Source organism: Atractosteus spatula, chromosome 13 (genome assembly GCF_055471065.1).
Source record: "Atractosteus spatula isolate fAtrSpa1 chromosome 13, fAtrSpa1.hap1, whole genome shotgun sequence".
Classification (NCBI taxonomy): domain Eukaryota; kingdom Metazoa; phylum Chordata; class Actinopteri; order Semionotiformes; family Lepisosteidae; genus Atractosteus; species Atractosteus spatula.
In genome coordinates, this window is record NC_142718.1 from 11,584,688 (window position 1) to 11,597,609 (window position 12,922).

At 36.6% G+C, this 12,922-nt stretch overlaps 1 protein-coding gene across 1 annotated transcript in view; it reads left to right on the forward strand.

Moving 5' to 3' along the window:
• The window catches only part of LOC148821781 (contactin-associated protein-like 5), a 138,329-nt gene that overhangs the window by 66,877 nt on the left and 58,530 nt on the right, over positions 1 to 12,922 (forward strand). The window contains exons 8-9 of the mRNA XM_088930790.1: positions 5,684 to 5,790; positions 9,585 to 9,704. Of these exons, the coding sequence (XP_088786916.1) occupies positions 5,684 to 5,790; positions 9,585 to 9,704 (227 nt within the window). The remainder of the gene's footprint in view (positions 1 to 5,683; positions 5,791 to 9,584; positions 9,705 to 12,922) is intronic.

Below are 12,922 nucleotides of genomic sequence, written 5' to 3' on the forward strand. Positions count from 1 at the left end.
ATTTGCAGTTCATTGAAAGAACTGCATGTGGAACATTATACTGTACCAGATCTTCGTGTTTCATTTGACCATCCTGCTCTTGTGAGTGAGGCTCAAGCCCTCATTAACACGAATAACAATGATCTTTCTGTTACGTCATGTGATACCACATTTGGTGATTTTTATCATCTTTTGTGATTTGTAATGTGATTTTGTGAAAAAATCCTAACTTAAGTTCAAATGTTTCAGCCCTTTGGAAGTGTAAAATTGTCACACTTGTATATTTGAATGCAAAGGTTGTCTCCATTTTAGCATTATTTTTGAGAGCAGGTTAAGTTGTGCAGGACAATTTAATTTAAGAAAATGGTCCTCTTTATCCTTATAAAGATCAATATTCCTGCCAAAGTTAGGGATGGACTTGGAGAGGAGTGCACAGATGAGCCATTCAAAATGCATGATACAAACCCGTACCGCAGGCAACTACGCGTGTGCCACCGTGCCGTACTGAGGTACGCGATTGGCTGGCCAAAATGACCGACAGGGGCACTCGTGGTGCATTGGTCGGTAGTGGAAAGATTTAATCATTTAATCTCTTTACTGTGCACGTTTTAATCCGCTTAGTATTGAATATTTATATGGAATTTTACAACTAAAGGGAAATTTTAGTAGCTGAGCATAAAAAGAAGAGGAGCATAACGCATCTGAAGGTCATAAACGATATTAATTTAGGAACATAAACATATTATGTAAACTGTATATTTCTGGTCTTGGTAGTTTAAAGAAAAAATACACACCAGCATTCCATTTCTCCCTAAACATTTTAAGCATCAAAGTCTTACATGTGATTATTTCGGAAACGTTTTTACGTGCTCCTTCTGACCATATTATTTTACGTTTATATACTTTGTGAAAATTGATTGTTTTAACCTTTTCTGTGAATATGTTCGTTATCGGATTAAACAAAAGCATACTTTTAGAATTGGATTAATAGGGAATATAATACGGATTCGCATATCTAAATAAATGAATAACGGTGTAACTATAGTCATGTACTGTTGCAGTGGTATAAGACTTTCTATTGATATGCACTTGTCACATGACTGCCTTGGTAGCGTGATAGCTTAAGTGACTGAAGTATAACCCTGAGGTCAAGTGTTCAAGCCCAGCTATCGCCGTCAGTTTTCTTTTAACAAGTAAACATTTCTTGAAAAACTAAAATAGCAAATATTATTGGCATTATATTGACATTTTTTGACCGACAGGGGCACTCGTAGTGCATTGGTTGGTAGTGGAAAGATTTAATCATTTAATCTCTTTACTGTGCGGCAGTCATGTGACAAACACAGCTCAATGGAAAGTCTTATACTACTGTTTGTGCAGCAGTACATGAATATAGTTATACCATTATTAATTTATTTAGATATGCGAATCCATATTGTATTCCCTATTAATCTAAACGTTCTAAAAGCATGCTTTTGTTTAATCCGATAACGAGCATATTCACAGAAAAGGTTTAAACGATCAATTTTCACAAAGTATATAAACGTACAGTAATATATGGTCAGAAGGAGCACGTAAAAACGTTTCCGAAATAACCACATGTAAGACTTTGATGCTTAAAATGTTAAGAGAGAAATGAAATACTGGTGTGTTTTTTTTCTTTAAACTACCAAGACCAGCAATATACAGTACAGTTTACATAATATGTTTATGTTCCTAAATTAATATAATTTATGAGTATGTGAAAGGCATGGTGAATCGGAGAGTCTCAAGACTTACTTTGTATGATTGGAAACTAATACGTGATCGGATCAACTAAGTGCTGTGGTGTTACTTTTTGTCAATGAAAAAATAAAGTCTTTTCATTTACAAAGACGATTACAAAGAATGTGGACCAGGGTAATACTTTGAGTTTACAGCTTGTCCAAGGTCATTCATTATTAATACTATTAATGATATCTTCAGTAAAGACTTTGATGCATAAAATATTTCTGCATAATTAAAATGTTAATTATTGTACGGCAGCATGCCCCACTTGTTTTGAATGGCTGCATCTGTATGTATGGTGATCACTCATCACCTTTGCTTTGGTGAGATGCCTATAATTACATAACTTACATAAGTTGTTGGCAGGACTGGCCAGAACTTTAAGTTTGTTTTAGACATTGTGATATTAACCAAATCCTTTTGATGATAATGTCCTCTCTTCTCTTCTCTTTTTGTACTGAATACTGCGATACAATCTTATTGCTATATAAATGGTTTTCTTGGTTTTTTTACACATTTTTTTCAATTTCCTTGTTGAATAGTTCAAGAAAAGTTCATTTTCTTGAACATTTCTTACAAGACAAGTTTCCTTTTATTGTATTTTTACTCTGATACACTTGATTTCATTCTTTAATATTATTTTTATCCATCGTAATGCTGAAAAATACTTTAATTGTATCCTCTAATATTCTTATCTGTCTTTGCCTTTTTGTTATAATTTTCCTTGTGCATGGAGTTCATTCAACTCCTTTATTTTAATTGGATTCCTTTTCGGAATCCATTTTCTGAAGTATTTTCTTTCTTCTTCTATTATCTATGTAAGAATAATAGAATAATTAAACAATGTTTTTAAAAACTGTGCAAAGTGTCTGACTTGGATCTAGCTACAAGTGAGAAGGAAGGAGAGAACCCAGATCATCCCAGTATTATTACTGAATATGCTCTGATATTCAGGATGTCAACAAAAAGATACAACTATATTATTTTAATTGATACAGTAACAATTGGTTCACTAGACATGAGGTTTCCTCTGTTGCAGAGAGAAACTTGTGCAGATTTCTGTTATGTTTGGACTCTTTCAGCTTGGCATTTTGATTTAAATTCAAGGTCTGACTCAGACTGCAATGACTGTTATCACATGGTTGGTATTGTTCTCATATTATTAAAGATTGATTGAGAGAGGAGAGGAGTGAATGAGCAAGACATAAGCACTGTTGTGCCTTTTAATCCATGCAATCACAATTGGTTATTACATCATTAGGTGTAGTTTGTCTATCCCCCTTACAGGTTTCTCATCTGTTGATCATTCTTTGGGCGATTCACCAAGACCTCTGAGCCATGGTATTAATAAAGAGGGTGATCCGTAGTGGGTAGGAGCCATGCTAGACTGTTCTTCATTAGGGAGGTAGTGAACGGACCCAGTTTATAATGTCCTGGTCTATGTTATTACTTGGGACATGCTGATTATCAGAGGCCCATTTCAGCGCATTCCTTGTGTTTTACACAGAGGCCTAAGGTCCCAGGATATTATCTGGTTAAACAACAGAAAGATTATTAGAAATCTTTAATACATTTCAATTCTTACTGAAATAATATCCCTTATTATCCCTTTAATTCTTCATTTTATATCATAGTCTCATTTCTTTTATTTACTCCACATTTCCTTATGCTTAATTTAATGTGACAACATCATACTAATTTTTCCAACAACAATAGGAAAATCATCTTTACTGTTCTTGTCACTACTTTTTCATATTGCAGCATATGCAACTGTGTTTTACACACTGGGATATAATAAATATTGAAAATAATAGATTGACATTTGTGCAAGGAAGTGATGCTGTTATTATTTGTAATTACCACTGAGGTTTATGTCATTATAATCTTGTTTAACAATTAAAGATAGCCCTACCTAAATATTTAAAGATATATGAAATGTATTCATTTTAGTGGTTTAGTGGAGCATCCGTTTTTCTAATGATTTTTATCGACCCTTTATTGTATGATTTAAGGTATTAGGTCAGATTATAATTAAGCATGTATATCCTGCACAATTTAGTTTTAGTTAAGATGTCTTTGCCATGTTCTATCCAATTTGATATTACACCTTACGATTTTACCTCATACTAGGTACCACAGACATAGTTAAATCCATGCACCATTTGCCTGTGCTTCATACAGTATATAATCCCAAAAGTATCCAGTTTCCATAACAACCTTCACAAATGAGGTATACAGAGCTTCATCATGTAGCATAATCATGTCCAAGTGGGTGTCTTAGTGTGTTTTTTTTACAATTAGCTCTCTGTGCTCAAATCAATGGCAAAGATAATTAGTTTAGTATCTGGCAAGTTGTCTTTTCAAATATTCTGTATAGAATTACACATGTTCCTAACTTACTTCTGTTCAAACATTAATAGAACATTAATCGAGTAATAATTCAGACACACGCTACACACAACATAAACATAAAACACACAAGTTTAACTATTTATACAGTATGTACAGGCCTATGTCTAGAACACCCAGAAAACCCCAGACTGCTACCAAGTATGTGACTCTTAAATAATGTCTGCAAAGCCCAAAATAAGAGATAAGCTTCTAAAGTAAGTGCAATACAACCTGCAGTTAAATCTCTCTCTCTGCAAACCCCCATGCCAAAAAATAAATGGGAGCTTATTCAATCTCCCTATTCTAAAAATGCACCCATCAAGCAGGAAAGACTGTGTTTAACTGAGGTATTCTTTACTCTGGAAATCCAAGTTTCCTAAAACACAGAATAGCAAGCTCTCTTTTGCAAGGTGCAAATACTTAGTTAAAATCGGGTCTTTTCATGATCTCGAACTAGGAACTCCAATTAGGTTCAATATCCCTCTTGTCTCCTCCCTCTATTGTGATCTGACCGTTTTTTCTTTTATCTTTCCCCTCTCCTTGCTCTGTCTTGATCTGATTTAATATGGTGTCTTTCTGAACTGTTCATTGACACTTAATCATTTACCCAGAATTTAATTAAGGTGAGCCAAAATATTCTTTTTATGTTTTATTTAGACCCAGGACAACCACAAAACATCCCTTGGTTTAAAACTCTAGGAAGTGGAAATATTAACATTAAGTAATACCCATTGGGACTTGATTCTTAAGAGACACCTCCATTGTCATCTACCTCAGCCTGTAATAATAAATTGAACAAAAAAATTGAATAAACCTTGAAATCTACTGAAATAACACTGAAGCAGAAAAGACAGACAGCTGTACTGATCCTGGTTTCAAGCATTCTGATTAAATATAATCTAAGGACATTTGCTTACTTTGATTTTGTTTTTTTTATGTTGGGAACATGCCTTGGAGCATCCTAGAATCTGTTCTAAATTTCATATTTCCACAGATAACTGTGAAAAGGGTTTTACTCAGAGCCTGTTCTCAGTGCACAACAGAAATATAAACAAATATGGTTACACTTAATGATAAGACCGTGAATAAACACTTTCAGTATTTTCATTGAATGAGCAATAATGTGTAATTCAATTAATATGCAATTTGATAAGAATTTGGTATTGATCTGAAGGAATCCTAGCCATAACAACAGTAAGTGATGGGAATCAAGCAGGCCTAAAAAACGATGACTCAGGGGAAAAATGGCATTGGTTGTCAATTTTCTTTAGACTGGGGCAAAAGGTTTGTCCTTTCAACTAGTTTTAGCAACCCCCATCTCCAACTAACAAAGCATATGAGATAGGGACATTAGTCATACTTTACAAAACCTTATAAAAACCAATGGCTTTCCTAATGGTACTAATTTTTGGACTTGAGTCCAAAACACTCACCATTTTAGTCAAAACTTTTCTTCAGATTATATGTTTCGTGCTTTAGTGTTAAAAGTAGTGTATTAGGTTTTCTGTTTTTTTATGTTTTTGATTCTTCATACCATTATTTTTAGATGTTTACCAAACTACTGTGAGCATGGAGGCCAGTGTTCTCAATCCTGGAATACTTTCTACTGTGACTGTTCTGGGACGGGCTACACAGGAGCTACCTGCCATAACTGTGAGTAGGAAAATATCTTCATATCTCTGTCTCGTCCACAACTCCCTGTAACTATCCAAAAAACACACATTATAAGCATAACTTTGACATTCTTTATACTGTGGTTTGCAATAGTAAAATAAGTGACCTAAAATGTAGTGGAAACATACAGAACATTTAGTGTACTCACACATGCATTTTTTCACAGTCAGAGACATTATGCATTGGCCCTATAGCCTGGAACATATTTTTCCATCAAAATACCCAAATGAGTTGTTTTCATGATCAGCAGATCGTATAAACCCAAATGTCCTTATGTGTTACCTGTAATGTGGTGCATTGTGTTATGTAATTCACTGGCCAAAATGATAGGTGGCACTTGTGATGTTTTAGATATTAGTTAAAATAATTACTGCATTTAATCTGTTTTTCTACTGTGCAGGTTTAAATCTGCTTAATACGGAATTTTAATATGGGATGTTACAACTAAAGGGAAATTTTGGTAGATGAAAATAATGTACCTAATGTAATGCAAATTTCAGCAATGAGTAATCAGGAAATAATTTAAATTATGATTAGGAAAAATATATTTCACACTTACTGTTCTGTAGCGGCTTTAAAGCCCAGACAGACAAAAGTGATAAAGGTGATAAAAATTCAGACAAGAGGGTGCAATGTAGCAGAGTTCAGCACATTTGTAAATTAATGTGAGGCTATATGAACTGAAGCAGCTCCTGTATTGATGTGAATTATTTTCTGGCAACATCCCAAATGTTTTCACATGCCACATTTAGCATTCACTGCTCTACCTGGAGGTTGTACAGAGTAGTGCAGTCTTACAACAGAATAGTACTGTGGTTAAAGTGCCTAGTAAAAGTACTTACTTCCTTCCAATGAAGTCCTACATTGTTGAATTGGTGCAAGTATTTTTAATGAAAATTAGAATAATCAAAGTGAACACTTATAGGTGAAAGAAATTAGTTGTATAGTAAGTACAAACTGTAAATAAAAATCTAAAAAACAAAATATGTTATGTACAGTGGATATAAAAGTCTACACAACCTCATTGAAATTGCAGGTTTTTGTGATGTTAAGCCAGAAATCAAGATAAATCATGTCAGACATTTTAACATCTTTAATGTGACCTTGCAACCAACAACATTCAAGAGAAAAAGAAATAGATAATTATTAGGAAAAATAAATTAAATTAAAAAGCCTACAACACCATGGTTGCATAAGTGTGCACACACCCCAAACTAATACTTTGTGGAAGCACTTTTTGCATTTATTACAACAGTATGTCTTTGTGAATAAGTCTTTATCAACTTTGCACACCTGGACTTTCGAATTTTATCCCACTCTTCCTTGCAAAAAAGTTCAAGCTCCTTCAAATTAGGTCATTCCTCAGGTTTTCTATTGGATTGAGGTCTGGGCTCTGACTGGGCCATTCCAAGATTTTGATCTTACTTTTCTGAAGCCATTCCTTGGTTGACTTGGATGTGTACTTTGGGTTGTTATCATGTTAGAAGGTGAAATTCCTCTTCATCTTCAGCTTTCCGACAGAGGCCAGCAGGTTTTGTGCCAAAATATCTTGATATTTGGAGCTAGTCATTATCCCATCTATCTTGACTAGAGCCCCTGTCCCAGCTGAAGAGAAGCAGCCCCAAAGCATGATGCTACCACCACCATGCTTCTCAGTAGGTGTGGTGTTCTTTGGATGATGGGCTGTGTTGTCTTTGCGCCAAACATATCTTTTAGAATTATGGCCAAAAAGTTCAAACTTTATCTCATCAGACCATACAACACTTTCCCACATGGTTTGGTGTGATTAGACGGGCTTGGATGTTCTTTTTTTTAAAAATGGCCTCCGTCTTGTCACCCTACCCCATAGCCCAGACATGTGCATAATACATGAGATTGTTGTCACATGCAAACAATGACCAGTACCTGCCAGAAATTCCTGCAGCTCCTTTAATGTTGCTGTTAGCCTCTTGGTAGCCTCCATGATAAGTTTTCTCCTTGTCCTGTCATTAATTTTGGAGGGTCATCCTGATCTTGGCAACGTCTCCACTTATTGATGACAGTCTTCACAGTGCTGCATGGTACATCCAATGCCTTTAGACCATGGTTATCCCAGTAGGATGCAACCCAAAAGTTTCAATGAAATTCTACAGAACAGCTGATTTTTATTTGGGGTTAATCAGAATCATTCATTTCATTTTTGGCAGGTGTATGCTACTTACCTTTGGACATGATTTTGAATGTGATTGGTTAAATATGAACACAGCTACAGCCCCCATTGTAAAAGGGTGTGCACATGTATGCAACCAGGGTGTTGTAGGTTTTTTAATTTAAATTATTTTTCCTAATAATTATCTATTTGCTTTTCTCTTGAATTTTGTTGGTTGCAAGGTCACATTAAAGATGGAAAAATGTCTGACATGATTTATCTTGATTTCTGGCTTTACATCACCTGTAAATTTCAAACCTGCAATTTCAATAAGGGTGTGTAGACTTTTCATATCCACTGTATCTATCTTGAGTGACTATTGAAAGGTTTTTATTAGTGGTCTATGAAAAACATCTCTTGTTCTAATAAGTACAATTGGTCAAACAACACTGCCCTGAAGATTTGTTTGGCATAAGGGCTAGTAATATCTGTAATACTTTTCTATGGTATTATCATTTACTTTTTGATGTAAAGCTTCAGGTAACATGGACTATTAGAGCATGATTTGTGCAAGGTACTGTATTCTTAACAGAAGATTCTACCAAATATTAATATATTTAAAAAATAAAATAAGGCAGTAGTATAATCTGTTTGAAAGCACATGGAACTATCTTCCAATTCTAAAATAATTTAGAAAAATAAAAAAAATAATGTCAAAATCTATTTCAAAATTCTTTCATAAGAAATATACAGTTTGGAGTGGATGTTTTAGTCACCAGACAAGAATCCTATTAAGATACTATGAAGTAATCTGCAAACTGCAAAATACTGCATCCATCTTATTACATCTTAAGGATGCGAAGTTGTGAAGCTACGTCAGACAAGGACTGCCAGTTCTTATATACTGTATGACAACATAGGAGGTTTAAAGAATGCATAACTCAATAATTCATTTTAATACTAAATAATTTGTATTTCCATAATTGCATATATTTCTTAACAAATACATAATAGAAACTTCCTAAATCTTGGAAATATTTATTTTGTAAATTGTACAACATGTGTTTGAATATCAAATGCAACAGTTCCTTTAAATAATTGCCTGTGCTGTCTGCTCTTTTACAGAACATACAAGCTGTAATCCATTTATAAAATTAATTATACTTTGGGAATAAAACTTTTTGGCCATTTTTTAAATTACAATTCAGTGCATTTTTTTAGTGTAAGCTGTAAATATTAGCTTTAACTGGCGGTTTACAGGCAACCTAATTCATACACAAAATAATTATTTTCCATTAAAAGCATATTTGAATAAACACTAATTGTAATTTATGCCCATTTATTATTTGCTTGGTACTATTTGGAAAAACCAGTGTAAACTAAAAGCAAATGATGTTTAATAGGGTTAAATTTGGTGGTTAAAATTGTTTCAGATATATGATGGAGAACAAAATCAGGAAAGGTTGTTTAATGTTAATATATAATGGTTTTCCACATTTACATTGAAGTCTACATTATGTTGTTTAGTCTTTATTATATAAATATTTCCCCTTTTGTTTTCTTGATGTAAAAATGATTATACAATAATTAATCAAATAACTATTCATTGTTGTATATTTTTATCTATTTTTTTTTATTTACTCAGCCATCTATGAGCCATCATGTGAAGCCTACAGGCAAATTGGTAGCACTTCAGGCTACTTTTCCATTGACTCTGATGGAAGTGGTCCACTAGGTCCTACACTGGTGTACTGTAATATTACAGGTAAGCACTTTAATTGTTGTTAGAGATTGAAATTGCTAATAAAAGTACTAAAACTAATGTATGAAATGTTTTCATATCTTCGTATTACACTAAATAATATGATTGCTGTGTTTTTCTTCCAGAAATAATACACTCCTTAAAAATTAAGACTATAAGGCCATTATAAGTGACTAAATATAACAAGTTTTCAGTTTCTATGCTTTTTCAGCATTTAAACAATTTTCATTTTGAAGTGGAAACATTAGTGTGTTTCTTCAGTTTACATTACCCGTTACTCTAAAATTGTCTATACCTGTTGTAAGAGGACCAGGGGAAGGGTCATTTATAACTGGTATTACCGTAACGAAACACTGGATATATTCGATATAGACCTAGGCAAGATGGCCGCTAAGGATAACCAGCTGACCTGCTGTTGGAAAAGATCTATGCGGCAAAACAATGACACACAGGTGAGCTGCGTCAGGAAACAGAATATAAATGCCCCAGAAGCAGTGAGCCGGGGCGGAAGCCGATAAGGTGAATGCGTTTTGGAGGAAAGAGAAGAGTTGGATTGTGCTTGATAGAAATAAGGAATAACGGACTACGGTTTATGGTTTACGACTACGATTTACGGATTTCGACTTGGTTACGATACGGATTGCTGTGGACATATGGACTTTGAAACTTGGATTGTTTAAGGATACTGGAAACGGATTACGGATCAGAATTGAGAAACGGACGGAGAGGATCAGTGTGGTGTGAGTAACATCCCTTTTACACCTGCTTTTCCCCCGGTAACACCACAATTGGTGGAGGATGCGGGCACTCGCTGCTCGGGTTTGGGACTCGAAGAAGGTAAGTTTTTTTTTTGTGTGTGTGGGTTTCGCTTTGCGTGTGTGGAGAAAAACAATGGAACAGCTAATACAGCAATTGTCCCAGGCCACCCTCGCCCAGTTTCAGGCTTTAAAAGGACAGCAAGAAGCTATCCAAGCGCAACAGGAGGCAAATCAAATTCAAACTGAAACTAACGAATGAATTATAGAAGAGCAGAAATTAGTACGGGAAGAATTGCAAAGATTAGGGGAAGAAATCAGGTAGACCCCAGTAACGGGGAGAGACACCGTTCAGGCTGAACAAATTGGGCTACAAAAGATGACAGAAGATAATGTGGAAGCTTATTTAACCACATTTGAAAGAACTGCATCTCGAAATGCATGGCCCAAGGAGCAATGGGCCGGGAGAGTAGCGCCTTATTTAATTGGAGAAGCCCAAAAAGCCTATTATGATTTAAAAGAGGAAGATGCAGAGAATTATGAGACTCTGAAAAAGGAGATTTTGGCAAGAGTATGGGTAACAATGGCAATACTAGCGGTCTGGTTTCACAATTGGAGATACGAAATGGACAAGCCTATGAGGTCTCCGGTGTTTGACCGTTTGGTACATCTGGCAAAGAAATGGCTCCAGCCAGAAGAATTAAACCCAGGACAGGTGGTAGAAAGGGTGGTGTTGGATCACTTCGTGAGGAGTCTGCCTGTTCATCTGAAAAGGAAAGTGAGTGATGGGGATCCCCAGACACTAGATCAGGCAGTGGAATTAGTGGACAGACACCATGCCATGGAGGCCTTGATTAGGGAAGAAAAGGGAGACTTCTGAAAAGAGAAGAGAAGAAGCCCCAAGAGTCTGGAAACTGAAATGAAGTATCAGCCGATAAAGTACAGTGATGATTGAGGACCTATACAGTTGAAGAAGCCCCTTCGGGAAAGGTCAGACTCAAGGCCCGACTATGTTTTAATTGTCATGGAGAAGGGCATTTAGCCAGGCATTACCCCTACCTGTCCGAACCCATGCAGGCGGACCCAAGACATGAAGCCAAGTGTAACTACCTTACAGCACGGGTCCCAACTTGCAGGGATCCCCACCTTACGAAAATCGAGATGGGGGAGAACCCGTCGAGGCCTTATTGGACACTGGCAGTACTGTAACCCTGGTGACCCCTACAATACTTCCCGAAGAACTGGAGATCAGGGGAACAGAGGGGATACCCATTACTTGCATTCACGGGGATACCAAGGTCTGTCTGACGGTAGAAATTAGCATCTCTATGGAACAGGGGACATACCGTTCAACTGTCGGAGTGGTTGAGTAGTTGCCTTATCCTGTGGTACTGGGACAAGACTGTCCCCACTTCCTCCAAATTTGGAACACTGTCCAAACAGCTAGGCGAAGACCAATTCCCTGTCTGGAAGGCCGGGGTGACGCCCCTAACGATGTCCCTGATGAGACGGACCAACAAGAAGGAGGAACTGGACTTGGAGATGAATTCGTAAATATGGATTTACTGGACTTGGAACCACCAGAACATCGTGGTAGGTTTGGGACGGCCCAATTAGAAGATGGAAATTTGAAGCATGTGTGGGGACATGTCAGGAAAATCGATGGGAAGTGGTGTACTGATCCTAGTACATTGAGTTACTCATATTTCATGATAAAAATAATCTCCTCTATCAGGTGCAGCAGAAGGGACAGGAAGAAGTGGAACAACTCCTGATTCCCCAGGCCTACCAGATGAAGCTCCTTAACTTGGCCCATAGCCACCTCCTAGGTGGACACCTGGGGGTAAAGAAGACGTCCGAGAGACTACTCTCTAGGTTCTTTTGGCCAGGGATCTATAAGGCCATCGAGAAGTACTGTCGGGAATGCCCGGAGTGTCAGAAAACTGCTCCACAACCTTATTATAGAAACCCTTTGATTCCCCTCCCAATTATTGAAACCCCCTTTGAACGGATTGGGATGGATTTGGTGGGGCCCCTGATCAGAACCACCAAAGGTCACCAGTATATTTTAGTGATAGTGGATTATGCTACAAGGTACCCCGAAGCCATTCCGTTGACAGCTGCCACCGCCAAAAATATAGCTAGGGAGCTAGTACAACTGTTTGCTTGGGTCAGAATTCCTAAAGAGATCTTAACTGATCAAGGAACTCCTTTCATGTCTAAAGTCATGCGAGACTTATGTAAGCTACTGGGAATACATCAGATCCGAACCTCAGTCTATCACCCTCAAACCGACGGGCTAGTCGAACGTTTTAATAAGACCCTGAAAAGCATGCTGAGGAAGGCTATGCAAAAAGATGGGAAAAATTGGGATCAGCTGCTCCCGTATCTCATGTTCGCGGTACAAGAAGTGCCACAGGCCTCGACCGGATTTTCCCCTTTTGAATTGTTATACTCTCGGAAACC